This window comes from Hypanus sabinus, chromosome 12 (assembly GCF_030144855.1).
Source record: "Hypanus sabinus isolate sHypSab1 chromosome 12, sHypSab1.hap1, whole genome shotgun sequence".
Taxonomy (NCBI): Eukaryota; Metazoa; Chordata; class Chondrichthyes; order Myliobatiformes; family Dasyatidae; genus Hypanus; species Hypanus sabinus.
Genome location: NC_082717.1, coordinates 834203 through 849049, shown reverse-complemented (window position 1 = coordinate 849049; position 14847 = coordinate 834203). Strand labels below are relative to the sequence as shown.

The 14847-nt window shown below is 46.0% G+C and overlaps 1 protein-coding gene across 2 annotated transcripts in view; it reads left to right on the top strand.

Moving 5' to 3' along the window:
• The window catches only part of gpn1 (GPN-loop GTPase 1), a 52187-nt gene that overhangs the window by 35518 nt on the left and 1822 nt on the right, over positions 1 to 14847 (top strand). For both annotated transcript variants that reach the window (XM_059985401.1, XM_059985400.1), the window contains exons 8-11: positions 1204 to 1249; positions 10832 to 10978; positions 13872 to 13954; positions 14167 to 14206. In XM_059985401.1, coding sequence (XP_059841384.1) covers positions 1204 to 1249; positions 10832 to 10978; positions 13872 to 13954; positions 14167 to 14206 — 316 coding nt within the window. The remainder of the gene's footprint in view (positions 1 to 1203; positions 1250 to 10831; positions 10979 to 13871; positions 13955 to 14166; positions 14207 to 14847) is intronic.

Sequence of the window (14847 nt, the reverse complement as noted above, 5' to 3'; positions counted from 1 at the left end):
ACCGGATACATTAGGTGACCTCTACAGACTCATGGGTGAAGTGTTTCCTCACCTGGAAGGACTGTTTAGGGCCCAGCGTGGTAGTGAGGGAGGAGGTGTAGGGGCAGGTATGGTACTTGTTCGGCTTGCAAGGATCCTGCTGGAAATGCAGAAGTTATGGAGAATTACGTGCTGGATATGGATACTGGTGGGTTGGCAGGTGAGGACAAGGGGGACTCTATCCTTGGTGGGCATATTGTTTTTCACATAAATGACACATTTCAAGTTAAGTCAAGTTTATCGTTACTTAACCGTATACTTGTATATAATACATATAACCATATAACATATATAGAAAGGAGACAATGTTTCTTCCAACCAGGGTGTAAAACAGGTAACACACGTTAACTTATGAAGGTAAGGATGAAACCTACCTATGACTCACACATATATAACAAACTAAGGTGCATTCATTTTGAATATTGTAAGGTACGGAGCAGATTAACCAGTGACACTTCAAATGCGATGCGTTCGGGAGTTCAGAACCCTGGGGGAAGAAACTTCCTCATTTTACTACAGGTGTAAATGTACAGTATTAGTTACATCTCAATCTGAAATTGATTCACCAGGATATTGCTTAGAATGGGAGGGCTTTAGTTAACAAGGAGAGACCGGATAAACTGGGATTGTTCTCACTGGAATGCTGGAGGTCGAGAGGTGCTTAGAGAAGTTTGTAGAATAATGAAGGTAGATAGTCATAAACACTAGAGATTCTACAGATGCTGGAAATGCAGACAGACAGACACGATGCTGGAGGAACTCAGCAGGTCAGGCAGTATCTATGGAAATGAATAAGCTGTTGACGTTTTGGGTCAAGGCCCTTACCATGGAAGGGTGTCAGCCTGAAACGTCAGCTGTGAAGGTAGATAGTCAAGCTTTTTCTAAAGGCAGGAGAGGCCAAAACTCAGGGACGTAGATGACGGGGATTAAGTTCAAAGGAGATATAAGGCAAGTTATTTGATACAGAAGGCAGCCAAAGAAAGAGGTGTTGGCAGGAACCACTGGTGTGTAAACAAAAAAAAAAGAAACTAAATAAAAACTGGACAGGTGCATGGATGGGGATAGGAGCAGAAGGATGTGGACTAAACACAGGAAAGTGTCATTACTATTGATAAAGGGGTCTCTGTATCTGCTGAGCAAGTAACAGCATTTTCTTTTCTCCAGTATCCTCTACAAAACCAGACTGCCGTTCATTGTCGTCATGAATAAGGTGAGTATTCAACCTTCTAGGTTGAGGAAAACCTTGGACCTGTTTGTCCTTCCATTCTCTGGCAAATGAAATCTGAACAATAAATCTAAATCTGACTCTGCTACACCTATCTAAGAATGGGGGGGGGGGGGATCTCATTGAAACCTATTGAAAGACCTACACAGATAGGGTGTTTCCTGTGGTAGGGAAAGCCCAAGACAAGAGGACACAGGCCCAGAATAGAGAGACATCCTTTTAGAAAAGAGATGAGGAGGAATTTCTTTAGCTAGAGGGTGGTGAATCTGTGGAATTCATTGCCACAGGCAGCTGTGGAGGGCAAGTCACTGGGTATATTTAAACAGAGGTTGATAGGTTCCTGTTTGGTAAAGGTGTCAAAGGTTATGGGGAGAAGGCAGGAGAATAATGTTGAGAGGAATAATAAATCAGCCATGACGGAATGCAGACAGAATGGGCCAAATGTTTGAATTTGCTTCAATGTCCTATGGTTAATACTGGGACCTTTGCTGTGGTGCCTCAGCTGCCACAATCCACGGGCAGAGAGCTTGATATTCTCAGCTCTCAGTTGTTTTCCACTAGCCAACTTGTACAAGGTCACATGGTGTTAGAAAGAGGCAGTGCCATCACCTTTAAAGGGTGTTTGACGCCTATCGTAAGTCCCCACTGTCACCTCAAATGCCACTGCTGCAACACCCCACCCACCGCTGCTGTCTCCTTTCTACCATCACCTGCAACACCGGCTGCTTGTCCAATGAGCGTAACGTTCTCCCAACTAGCTGTGGGAAGACAAAAGCTGAATCTTCGGTTGCTGTAGTATGTTCCTTGATCACCAATGGCAGTGTCAGGACGAGTGTGAGACCACAGTGATGCCTGTCATCTCAGTTCTGCATGGTTCTGTGCTTCTGCCCACCTCTGTAAACAGTGCTCATGTACAAGTCTGAACTCTCACAGACCTCTTTCCTTGTCACCACTAACTGATGGCCCTTGAGTAATGATGACCTTTTGGTTTAAAAGTCATATGACACCATGTTCTATCTTCTCTCGTCCTTCAACTTTCTCATCTGTCCTTTCCCAGTTTGGTCATTGATTACCCTTAACTTAAGTGGCTCCACCTTTATCTCTATTTTTCTTTCTTCTAACTGATCCTTAACAAAGCTCTTGCCTTGTCTCTATGTGACTTGTTCAAGTCAAGTCAACTTTTATTGTCATTTTGACCATAACTGCTGGTACAGTACATAGTAAAAATGAGACAATGTTTTTCAGGACCATGGTGCTACATGACACAGTACAAAAAACTAGACTGAACTGCGTAATAATGAAAAAACAACACAGAGAAAGCTACACTAGACTACAGACCTACACAGGACTGCATAAAGTGCACAAAAACAGTGCAGGCATTACAATAAATAATAAACGGGACAGTAGGGCAAGGTGTCAGTCCAGCTTGGGGGAGAAACTGTTACACAGTCTGGTCATGAGAGCCCGAATGCTCCGGTGCCTTTTCCCAGACAGCAGGAGGGAGAAGAGATTGTATGAGGGGTGCATGGGGTCCTTCATAATGCTGTTTCCTTTGTGGATACAGCGTGTAGTGTAAACGTCCGTGACGGCAGGAAAAGAGACCCCGATGATCTTCTCAGCTGACCTAACTATCCGCTGCAGGGTCTTGCGATCCGGGATGGTGCAATTTCCGAACAAGGCAGTTGATGCAGCTGCTCAGGATGCTCTTTGATAATACTCTGTTGAAGTGCATCGGGTAATTTTGTTTCTGATGGTATTGGAATCGGTTTATTATTGTCAGCGAGATACAGTGAAGAATTTGCTTTGCAGGTGAAGTGCCGTGCAGGTAGACAATAAAGTGCAAGGTGGTATGTTGTGAGGTCACGAGTCCATCTTATGCAAGAAATCTGTTCAATAGTGGGATAGAAGCTGTCTTTGAGTCTGATGGTACATGCTTTCAGGCTTTTTGAAAGAAGGAAGAAGAGAAAATGTCTGGGTGGGTGGGTTTTTTACTGAGCCAGTGAGAAGTGGAGGCAATGGAGGGGGAAGGCTGGTTTCCATGATGTGCTGAGCTCTGTTCACAACTCCTCTGCTGTTTCTTGCAGTCATGGGCAGAGCATTTACCGTGCCAAACCTTGATACATCTGGATAGGATACTTTCTATGCATTGATAAAAATTGATGAGGGTCACCAGGGAATATGCCAAACTTCTTTAGCCTCCTGAGGAAGTAGAGGCATTAATCAGCTTTCTTGCTTGTGATGTGGACAGTTACATTCCAGAAGGATAAGCTATATGATGGAAAGGTATGCATATAATGATTTTTCACTCAATCAGTATAACAAAATAATTCATGAAGGCCTACCTGATAAAAGCATTTTTATTCAATGTTTTCCAATGTCGCTCACAGATTTTGTTCTGTTTATTAATTTAATTTGAAGATTATTGCATGTAAGTTTAAAATTGTGCCCAAAGAGCATGCCACAGTGGTGTAGTGGGTAGTGCAGTGCTGTTACAGCTCCGGGTGTCAGAGTGCCAAGTTCATTTCCAGTGCCTTCTGAAAGGAGTCTGTATGCTGGAGACAAGGTAAATTCATTCCTTATTTCTTTTAGCTCATTTAACTTGAGAGAATAGCAGGTATGTCTTCAGGGCCAGTGTTCTGTTCTGGCTGTCACCTGTGGGATTTCAGGAAGATGATCATATCTGCACCAGGTCCATCGAGATGCAGCTCCTTAGATACTGTGTTAGTGATCTGCAGCTTGATGATCTTCGGCTCGTTAGGGGAAGTGAAGAGGTGATGGAAAGGAGCTACAGGGAGGTAGTTTCCTCAAGGCCACAGGAGAGGGAAGGGAGAACGTCAGGTAGTGGAGACCACCCCTGTGGCCGTACCCCTTAACAATAAGTACTCCATTTTGAGTATTGTTGGGGGGGGTGTGGGGGGACCTACCCAGGGGAAGCAACAGTGGCCATGCCTCTGGCCCTGTGGCTCAGAAGGGTAGGGAACGGAAGAGGATGGCAGCAGTTATAGAGGACTCTATAGTCGGGGACAGATAGGTGATTCTGTGGACACGAGAAGAGGCACTGATGGTAGTTTGCCTCCCAGGTGCCAGGGTCCATGATGTTTCTGAACGCGTCCATGATATCCTGAAAAGTAGTACATATTAGTACCAATGACATGGGTGAGAAATGAGAGGAGGTCCTGAAAACAATACAGGGAGTTAGGGAGGAAGCTGAGAAGCAGGATAGTAATCTTGAGATTGCTGCCTGTGCCACACGACAGTGAGGATAGGAACAGAATGAGGTGTTGGATAAATGTGTGGCTGAAGAATTGGAGCAGGGGGCAGGGTTCAGATCTCTGGACAAGTGGGACCTCTTCTGGGGCAGATGTGCCTGTACAAAAGGGATGGGTTTCAACTGAGTCCAAGGAGGACCAATATTCTTGCAGGCATATTTACTGGAGTTGATGGGAGTGGTTTAAACTAAAATGGCAGGGGGATGGGAACCGGTATGATAGAGCTGAGGATGACCCAGCAGGTTTGCAAGTAGATGATGGATGTAAAGGCCATATCAAGTAGCAAAAGTGAAAGCAAGACTCCTGGAAGGTTAATTTACAGGTTCATTCTGGTATTTAATTTAAGGGGAATACAATATAAAACCAAGGAGATAATGCTGATGCTTTATAAGACTCTAGTCAGGCCACACTTGGAGTATTGTCAGCAGTTTAGTGCCCCATTTCTCAGAAAGATTGTGCTGTCATTGGAGAGAATCCAGAGGAGGTTCACGAGGATGAAACCACGAATGAAGGTGTTAACATATGAGGAGCATTTGGCAGCTCTGGACCTGTACTCACTGGAATTCAGAAGAATGCGGGGGGATCTCACTGTCATGTGGCATAGGCAGCAATGGTATATAAGTCACCCGGACAAGAGGATCTGCACCTGAGGTAGCGTTAGCGATTGTGGTTGCATTAGAAATGATTTTTCAAAAATTATTGGACTCTGACATGGTGCCAGAAGACTGGAAAATTGCAAATGTCACTCCACTCTTTAAGACAGAAGGAGGCAGCAGAAAGGAAATTATAGACTAGTTAGCCTGACCTCAGTGGTTGGGAAGATGTTACAGTCAATTGTTGAGGTGATGGAGTACTTGGTGACACAGGATAAGGTAGTACAAAGTCAGCATGGTTTCCTTCAGGGAAAACCCTACCTGACAAACCCGCTGGAATTCTTTGAGGAGATTTCAAGTAGGATAGATAAAGGAGATGCAGTGGATGTTGTATATTTGGACTTTCAGAAGGCCTTTGACAAGGTACCACACATAAGGCTGCTTACCAAGTTAAGATCCCATGGTATTACAGGAAAGATACTCACATGGTTAGGGCATTGGCTGATTGGTAGTAGACAGCAAGTGGGAATAAAAGGATCCTTTTCTGGTTGGCTGTCAGTGACTAGTGGTGTTCCACAGGGGTTGGTGTAGGGACCACTTCTTTTTATGTTGTATATAAATGATATAGGTGATAGATTAGATGGGTTTGTTGCTAAGTTCGCAGATGATACCAAGATTGGTGTGGGGGCAGGTAGTGTTGAGGTAGGATGCAGAAGTTCTTAAACAGATTAGGAGAATGAGCAGGAAAGTGGCAAATGAAATATAATGTTTGAAAATGCATGGTCATGCACTTTGGTAGTTGAAGTAAATGTGTGGACTATTTTCTAAAAGGGAGAAAATCCAAAAATCTGAGATGCAAAGGGACTTGGGAGTCCTTGTACAGAGCACCCTGAAGGTTAACTTGAAAGTTGAGTCAGTGGTGAGGAAGGCAAATGCTGTGTTAGCATTCATTTCAAGAGGTCTTGAATACAAGAGCAGGAATGTGATGCTGAGGCTTTATAAAGCACTGGTGAAGCCTCACCTTGAGTACAGGTAGCCCCTGAGTTACGAATTTCCGACTTATGAACCGAGGAAGGAGAACATTGTCTGCCATTTTAAGTCGGATCACAACTCTGTCCGCCATTTTAAGTCATTGCCGTTGACACTGTGTTGAGTGTGTAACTTTCTATTTGGCTTAAATTTTTACAGAGATGTAGAGAAATTTCTTTAGATGATAATTCTGTGGAATTTGTTGCCACATGCAGCTGTGGAGTCCAGGTCGTTTGGTGTATTTAAGGCAAAGATCGATTGGTTCTTGATTGGAAATGGCAGCAAAGGTTACGGGGAGAAGGCTGGGAACTGGTGTTGAGGAAGAGAATAAAAAAGAATCAGCCATGATTGAATGGCGGAGCAGACTCGATGGGCCAAATAGCCTAATTCTGCTCCTCTGTCTTATGGTCTAAATGTGAGGTGGTTTACTTTGATAGGTCCAATTTGAAGATGATATAATATAAACGTAAGATTCTTGGCAGTGTGGAGAAGCTGAGAGATCTTGGGTTCCTTGATAGGACACTCAAAGCTGCTGTGCATGTTGATATTGTTAAGAATGCGTATGGTGTGTTAGCATTCATCAACTGTGAGGTAATGTTACAGCTACATAAGACCTTGGTCAGATCCTCTTGGAGTACTGTGCTCAGTTCTGGTCACCTCACTACAGGAAGGATGTGCAATCTATAGAGAGAGTGCAGAGGAGATTTACAAGGATGTTGCCTGGGTTGGAGGGCGTACTTTATGAGATTAGGTTGTGTTCTTGGCCTTTTCTGCTTGGAGCGACAGAGGATGAGAGGTGACCTGACAGAGGTGTATAAGATGATGACGGACATTGATCGTGTGGATAGCCAGAGACTTTTTCCCCAGGGCCGAAATGGCTAACACAAGGGGGCATCGTTTTAAGATGCTTGGAAGTGGGTACTGAGGGGATGTCAGGGGTGTGTTTTTCACACAGAGTGGTTGGTGCGTGGAATGCACTGCTGGCGGTAGTGTTGGAAGCGAATGCAATAGGGTCTTTTAAGAGACTCTTAGATAGCTACGTGGAGCTTAGAAAAACAGAGGGCTACGCACTGGGGAAATTCTAGGCAGTTTCTAGAGTAGGTTACATGGTCAATATAACATTGTGGGCCGAAGGGCCTGGAATATGCTGTAAATTTCTATGTTTTATGATCTCATTGAAACCTACTGAATGTTGAAAGGATGAGATAAAGACGATGTTTATTTGGTGGGATTATCCAGAACTGGAAAGCACAGCCTCAAATTTGAGCGATAACCTTTTAGAACAGAGGTAAGGAGGATTTTTTTTTTAGCCAGAGAGCAGTGACTCTGTGGAGGCTCTGTCTATGGGTTTATTTAAACCGGAAGTTGATCGCTCCCTGATTTGTGAGAGGGCATCAAAGGATATGGCAAGAAGGTAGGTGTATGGGATTGAATGGGATCTGGGTTCAGACATGATGGAATGACAGCAGACTCGATGGGCTGAATGGCCTAACTCTGTTCCTATGTCTCATGGTCCTCCTCATGGAACATGTGTGTTTTCTCTGGGTCCTCTGGTTTCCTTCTATGATCCAAAGCCATACTGGGTAGGTTAATTGGTTATTGCAGATTGTCCCGTGATTAGGTGAGGGTTAGATCAGGGATTGTGGGCGGTACAGTTTGAAGGGCCAGAAGGGTATATTGAATTGAATTGAACTGTATTTCGGTTTATTGTCATTTAGAAACCACAACTGCAATGCGGTTAAAAAATGAAACAACGTTCCTCCAGAGTGATATCACAAAGCACATGACAAAACAGACTACACCAGAAAATCCATAAAATGTTTGGCAATCCCTAAATCCAGAGTCCGGAGAGGCTGCTGCGTATTAGTATCGCGCTACCGTCTTAGTGTGTTCCCCGGAAAGGAGCTCCAAACCCAACAGATAAAACAAGACTACCCAGACACACCAAGTCAGGAGACCAACTCTACCATCCAACAAACCAAAAACTAAAGCTACAAGATCTACACAAAACCACATAGTTACAAATAGTTATAGTTAACATATAGTTACAACAGTGCAAACAATACCATAATTGATAAAAACAGACCATGGGCACAGTAAAAATAGTCCAAAGATGTTAAAAGCCTATTAGTTCGAAAGAAACCACCACACAGTTTCAGGCACGTCATCCCACTCAGGCGGTAGAAGAGGAATGCCCCCACTGCGGACTTACACGGTGCCGCCGGACTCAGCCTTGCAGACGCAGCACACAGTGAAAGCGCCCCGACTGCTGTGGACTCCGTCCGTTGAGCCTCTGAGCCTCCGACCATCCCCTCCGGCGCAGCCTCTCTGAGCACCATCCTCTGCCGAGTGCACTACGACGCCCCGCCACCAGCCACCGGCAACACAACCCTGAGGACTGGGGGCCTGTTCTTCCCAGCAGAGACCCGGACCTCACAACAGCAGCAGCAACGAAGAAGGGCATCCTGGAGATTTCCAGATGTTCCTCTGTGCTCCCACGTCTGTTTTTCATCAGATTAGGATTGTGCATGGCACCCCGCTTAACAAATAACAAATATCAACTCTGGAGAGGCAGCTGCAAACTGCGTCATGCAGCCATCTTGAAGCAACTTCTGTGCTGTATCTCTGACTACCTGCATTGTGAGAGTTGGGCTCGGTGGGATGTGCAGAGAGTAGTGAAATGATAAACTGGATTAGCGTGAGGAAGAACAGTTATGAGAGAAGTTTGCTCACTGGTATTGAAAGTTAGTTAAAGTTTACAGAACAACCTGGAGCTACCGGGAAGAAAACCTGTCCCCTGCTCAGTCCATCAGTACCCCTCAGCTTCAAAATGCCCCCACGTTAATTCTCTGTTGCACTCCCGCAGTGAGCCTTCTGCCATTGGTGCTTCGTACTGTTCCCACAAAGCCATGGTAGCGGTCAGGGTGAATCGTCGTGCCCCTTGATTGGCCAGGCTGTGGTGAATCCTTGTGCCCCTCGATTGGCCAGGCTGGGGTGAATCCTCTTGCCCCTCAATTGGCTGGGCTGGGGTGAATCCTCGTGCCCCTCGATTGGCCAGGCTAGGGTGAATCCCCACACCCCTCGATTGGCCAGGCTGGGGTGAACCCTCGAGCCCCTCGATTGGCCGAGCTGGGGTGAATCCTCGAGCCCTTTGATAGACCAGGCTAGGGTGAATCCCCACACCCCCCAATTGGCCAGACTGGGGTGAATCCTCGAGCCCCTCGATTGGCCGGGCTGGGGTGAATCCCCACACCCCTCGATTGGCCAGACTGGGGTGAATCCTCGTGCCCCTCGATTGGCCGAGCTGGGGTGAATCCTCGAGCCCCTCGATTGACCAGGCTAGGGTGAATCCCCACACCCCTCGATTGGCCAGACTGGGGTGAATCCCCACACCCCTCGATTGGCCAGACAGGGGTGAATCCCCACACCCCTCGATTGGCCGGGCTGGGGTGAATCCTCGTGCCCCTTGATTGGCCGGGCTGGGGTGAATCCTCGTGCCCCTTGATTGGCCGTGCTGGGGTGAATCCCCACACCCCTCGATTGGCCAGACTGGGGTGAATCCTCGTGCCCCTTGATTGGCCGGGCTGGGGTGAATCCTCGAGCCCCTCGATTGGCCAGGCTGGGGTGAATCCTCGTGCCCCTTGATTGGCCAGGCTAGGGTGAATCCCCACACCCCTCGATTGGCCAGACTGGGGTGAATCCCCACACCCCTCGATTGGCTTGCTGAACTTCATTCTTGGGCCCCTCGAATGGCCAGGTAGGGTGCTGAGTGACCTGTGGCAGAGGGTCATGAATCCGTGGAATTCATTGTTACAGGCAACTGTGGGGACCAAGTCATTGAGTATATTTCAGGCAGAGATTATTTGGTCCATATGTTTTAAGATGTACAGCACCTCTACTTTAATGTGAACTTCCCGCAAGACATACCCACTAACACAGAACGTAAAACAGTACAGGCCCTTCAGCCCACAATGTTGTGCTGACCTTTTTAAATTGACTCCATGATTAATCTAACCCTTCCCTCCTACACAGCCCATAACCCTCCATTTTTCTTGCATCTTTTGCCTATCTAAGAGTCTTAAATGTCCCGATTGTGTCAGCCTCTACCATCCCCTCCGGCAGTGTATTCCAGACACCCATCACTCTGACATCTCCCCTAAATTTTTCTGCACTCACCTTAAATGGATGTCCTCTGGTGTTAGCTATTGTCCTGGCTGTTCATTCTATCTGTGCCTCTGAATCTTCGACAAATCTAACATTCCTGTTCCAGATTTCTTTCTTAGTATCCGGTATCTGGTATACCCCTCTGGGGATTCACAATCCCAGCTGTCTGTGCCTGACCCAAACTGTTTTCCCGGCCAACGACGTATTATCTAATGTAATCCAGGGTTCCCTACCTTATATCTGCCCTTCACTCAAAGAGGAACATGCAGATCTTGAACTCTTGTAATTTTAAGGATCCTGCTGTCTGGACACCCCTTTGCAAACATCCTACTCCAATTGAAATCTGAGGAAATGAGACTGCAGTAGCCGTGTGTGTCCCAACTGCAATCCTGCGTATTGACTACACCTTCTGGCTTTAGGACGATGTATCACCTATAACAATAAATCAGCCATGATGGGCCAAACAGCCTAATTCTGCTCCAATATTTTATGGTTTTATGCTTCTGTTGTAGATTGACATTGTGGATCACAGTTTCGCTGTGGAGTGGATGACAGATTTTGAAACATTTCAAGATGCATTGAACCAAGAGACAACCTATGCCAGCAATCTAACTCGTTCCATGAGCCTTGTCCTGGATGAATTCTACAGTAACCTGCGGGTAAATCACGACAGCTACCTTTTCAGTTACCATCAGCTTCTCTCCGTTTCTATACCATGTGTGACGGCATTTACCTGGAGTGAGACTGTACCATGTGTGACGGCATTTACCTGGAGTGAGACTGTACCATGTGTGACAGCATTTACCTGGAGTGAGACTGTACCATATGTGACAACATTTACCTGGAGTGAGACTATAACATATGTGACAGCATTTACCTGGAGTGAGACTGTACTGTGTGTGACAGCATTTACCTGGAGTGAGACTATAACATATGTGACAGCATTTACCTGGAGTGAGACTGTACTGTGTGTGACAGCATTTACCTGGAGTGAGACTGTACCATATGTGACAGCATTTACATGGAGTGAGGCTGTACCGTGTATGACAGCATTTACCTGGAGTGAGACTGTACCGTGTGTGACGGCATTTACCTGGAGTGAGACTGTACCATGTGTGACAGCATTTACCTGGAGTGAGACTGTACCATATGTGACAGCATTTACCTGGAGTGAGACTGTACCATATGTGACAACATTTACCTGGAGTGAGACTATAACATATGTGACAGCATTTACCTGGAGTGAGACTGTACTGTGTATGACAGCATTTACCTGGAGTGAGACTGTAACATATGTGACAGCAATTACATGGAGTGAGGCTGTACCGCGTGTGACAAGTTGTTTGACAGCCTTTACCTGGAGTGAGGCTGTACCATGTGTGACAACATTCACCTGGAGTGAGACTGTAACATATGTGACAGCATTTACCTGGAGTGAGACTGTATGGTGTGTGACGGGTTGTATGACAGGCTTTACCTGGAGTGAGACTGTACCATGTGTGACAGGTTGTTTGACAGCTTTTACCTGGAGTGAGACTGTACTGTGTGTGACAAGTTGTTTGACAGCATTTACCTGGAGTGAGACTATAACATATGTGACAACATTTACATGGAGTGAGGCTGTACCATGTGTGACAGCATTTACCTGGAGTGAGACTGTACTGTGTGTGACAGCATTTACCTGGAGTGAGACTGTACCATATGTGACAGCAATTACATGGAGTGAGGCTGTACCGTATGTGACAGCATTTCCCTGGAGTGAGACTGTACCATGTGTGATAGCATTTCCCTGGAGTGAGACTGTACCGTGTGTGACAGCATTTCCCTGGAGTGAGACTGTACCGCGTGTGACAGCATTTCCCTGGAGTGAGACTGTACCGTGTGTGACACCCTTTACCTGGAGTGAGACTGTACCGTGTGTGACGGGTTGTTTGACAGGCTTCACTGGAGTGAGATTGTATCGTGTGTGACTAGTTGTATGACACCCATTACCTGGAGTGAGACTGTACTGTGTGTGACAAGTTGATTGACAGCATTTACCTGGAGTGAGACTGTACCATATGTGACAACATTTACCTGGAGTGAGACTGTATCATGTGTGACAGCATTTACCTGGAGTGAGACTGTACCATGTGTGACAGCATTTACCTGGAGTGAGACTGTACTGTGTGTGACAGGTTGTTTGACAGTCTTCACTGGAGTGAGATTGTATCATGTGTGACTAGTTGTATGACACCCTTTACCTGGAGTGAGACTGTACTGTGTGTGACAAGTTGATTGACAGCAATTACCTGGAGTGAGACTATAACATATGTGACAGCATTTACCTGGAGTGAGACTGTACCATATGTGACAAATTTTTCCTGGAGTGAGACTATAACATATGTGACAACATTTACCTGGAGTGAGACTGTACCGTGTGTGACAGGTTGTTTGACAGCATTTACCTGGAGTGAGACTGTACAGTGTGTGACAAGTTGTTTGACAGCATTTACCTGGAGTGAGACTATACTGTGTGTGACAGCATTTACCTGGAGTGAGACTGTACTGTGTGTGACGGGTTGTTTGACAGTCTTCACTGGAGTGAGATTGTATGATGTGTGACTAGTTGTATGACACCCTTTACCTGGAGTGAGACTGTACTGTGTGTGACAAGTTGATTGACAGCAATTACCTGGAGTGAGACTATAACATATGGTACAGCATTTACCTGGAGTGAGACTGTACCATATGTGATAAATTTTTCCTGGAGTGAGACTGTACCATGTGTGACAGGTTGTTTGACAGCATTTACCTGGAGTGAGACTGTACAGTGTGTGACAAGTTGTTTGACAGCATTTACCTGGAGTGAGACTATAACATATGTGACAGCATTTACCTGGAATGAGACTGTACAGTGTGTGACGGGTTGTTTGACAGCATTTACCTGGAGTGAGACTGTACAGTGTGTGACAGGTTGTTTGACAGCACTTACCTGGAGTGAGACTATACTGTGTGTGACAGCATTTACCTGGAGTGAGACTGTACTGTGTGTGACGGGTTGTTTGACAGTCTTCACTGGAGTGAGATTGTATGATGTGTGACTAGTTGTATGACACCCTTTACCTGGAGTGAGACTGTACTGTGTGTGACAAGTTGATTGACAGCAATTACCTGGAGTGAGACTATAACATATGGTACAGCATTTACCTGGAGTGAGACTGTACCATATGTGATAAATTTTTCCTGGAGTGAGACTGTACCATGTGTGACAGGTTGTTTGACAGCATTTACCTGGAGTGAGACTGTACAGTGTGTGACAAGTTGTTTGACAGCATTTACCTGGAGTGAGACTATAACATATGTGACAGCATTTACCTGGAGTGAGACTGTACAGTGTGTGACGGGTTGTATGACAGGCTTTACCTGGAGTGAGACTGTACCGTGTGTGACAGGTTGTTTGACAGCACTTACCTGGAGTGAGACTGCACTGTGTATGAGGGTGTATAGTCTACGTTGGGCAGTGTTGGGTTGTTTAACTGTGGCCGCTCTAATTCGGTTTGTTTCTTTCAGGTGGTTGGGGTTTCAGCAGTCGAGGGCGTTGGGATGCATGAATTCCTGCAGCAGGTCACGGAAGCAGCAGCTGAGTACGAACGGTGAGCTGAAAGACCTTGCACAATATTTGGTGGTGAAGGGTCCTTCCTCTCTCCAGATGTCTGTGTTCACTGTGTTTCTGCTTGTTGCTGCAGGAATACAGAAACACTTGACTAGTTGTCCCAAACCCATTGCCTCAGACCTGGCTACTAAGTTTTGGTGATTTCAGGACTCTCAGACACTATTTAATTTGAGTTTTCTTGTCTTCGTACAGTGATTATCGACCTCATTATGAGAAGATGCAGCAACACCTGGTGAGTGATGTTTGCGTGACAGTGCTCAGAGTATTAGTGGCTTCTCCCCAGCTGCCCCCTCCCTGGTTCCCGTGGACCTGTCTTTCAGATCCCTCACTCACCCACCCACGATGGCGGTGCTGCCCAGGAGGAGGTGGCCCGTTCCGCTCATCCTCTTACAGAATGCACCGAGCATGTGGATTAGTCCAGTTCCACCTCGCGGTTCATCACTGAAATAGCGCCCCTTCAGTGAGAATGGTTTCTGCCTCCACTCATCAGCTTTCCCACCTTCTCGGGAGAAGTTTTCTCTCTTTCTCCTCTCCCTCTAATTCTTCACATTTTCAAAGCCATGACCTCTCCTTGCTGAGATTTATCTTCTCAGTTCACTCTGAATAAACTCCTTGTCAAAATATCCCTTTATTCTGTATTTGTTCCATTGAAGACCACTTCAACTTTGACATAAAAAGTAAATCTCTGCATCTTTCCCCCGCTGTGATCTGACTGTTGTCAACAATATACTCACCCTGCTCTTGCATTCACTACCTTGGCAAATACAGGAAAGTGTCCTTCCTGCCTTTTAAGCCGCCCATGCTTTTGTAGTCTACATCCTCCCTCGCTCACCCCTATCCCCATCACCCACTTCTTTGTGTTCTTGGCTGCCA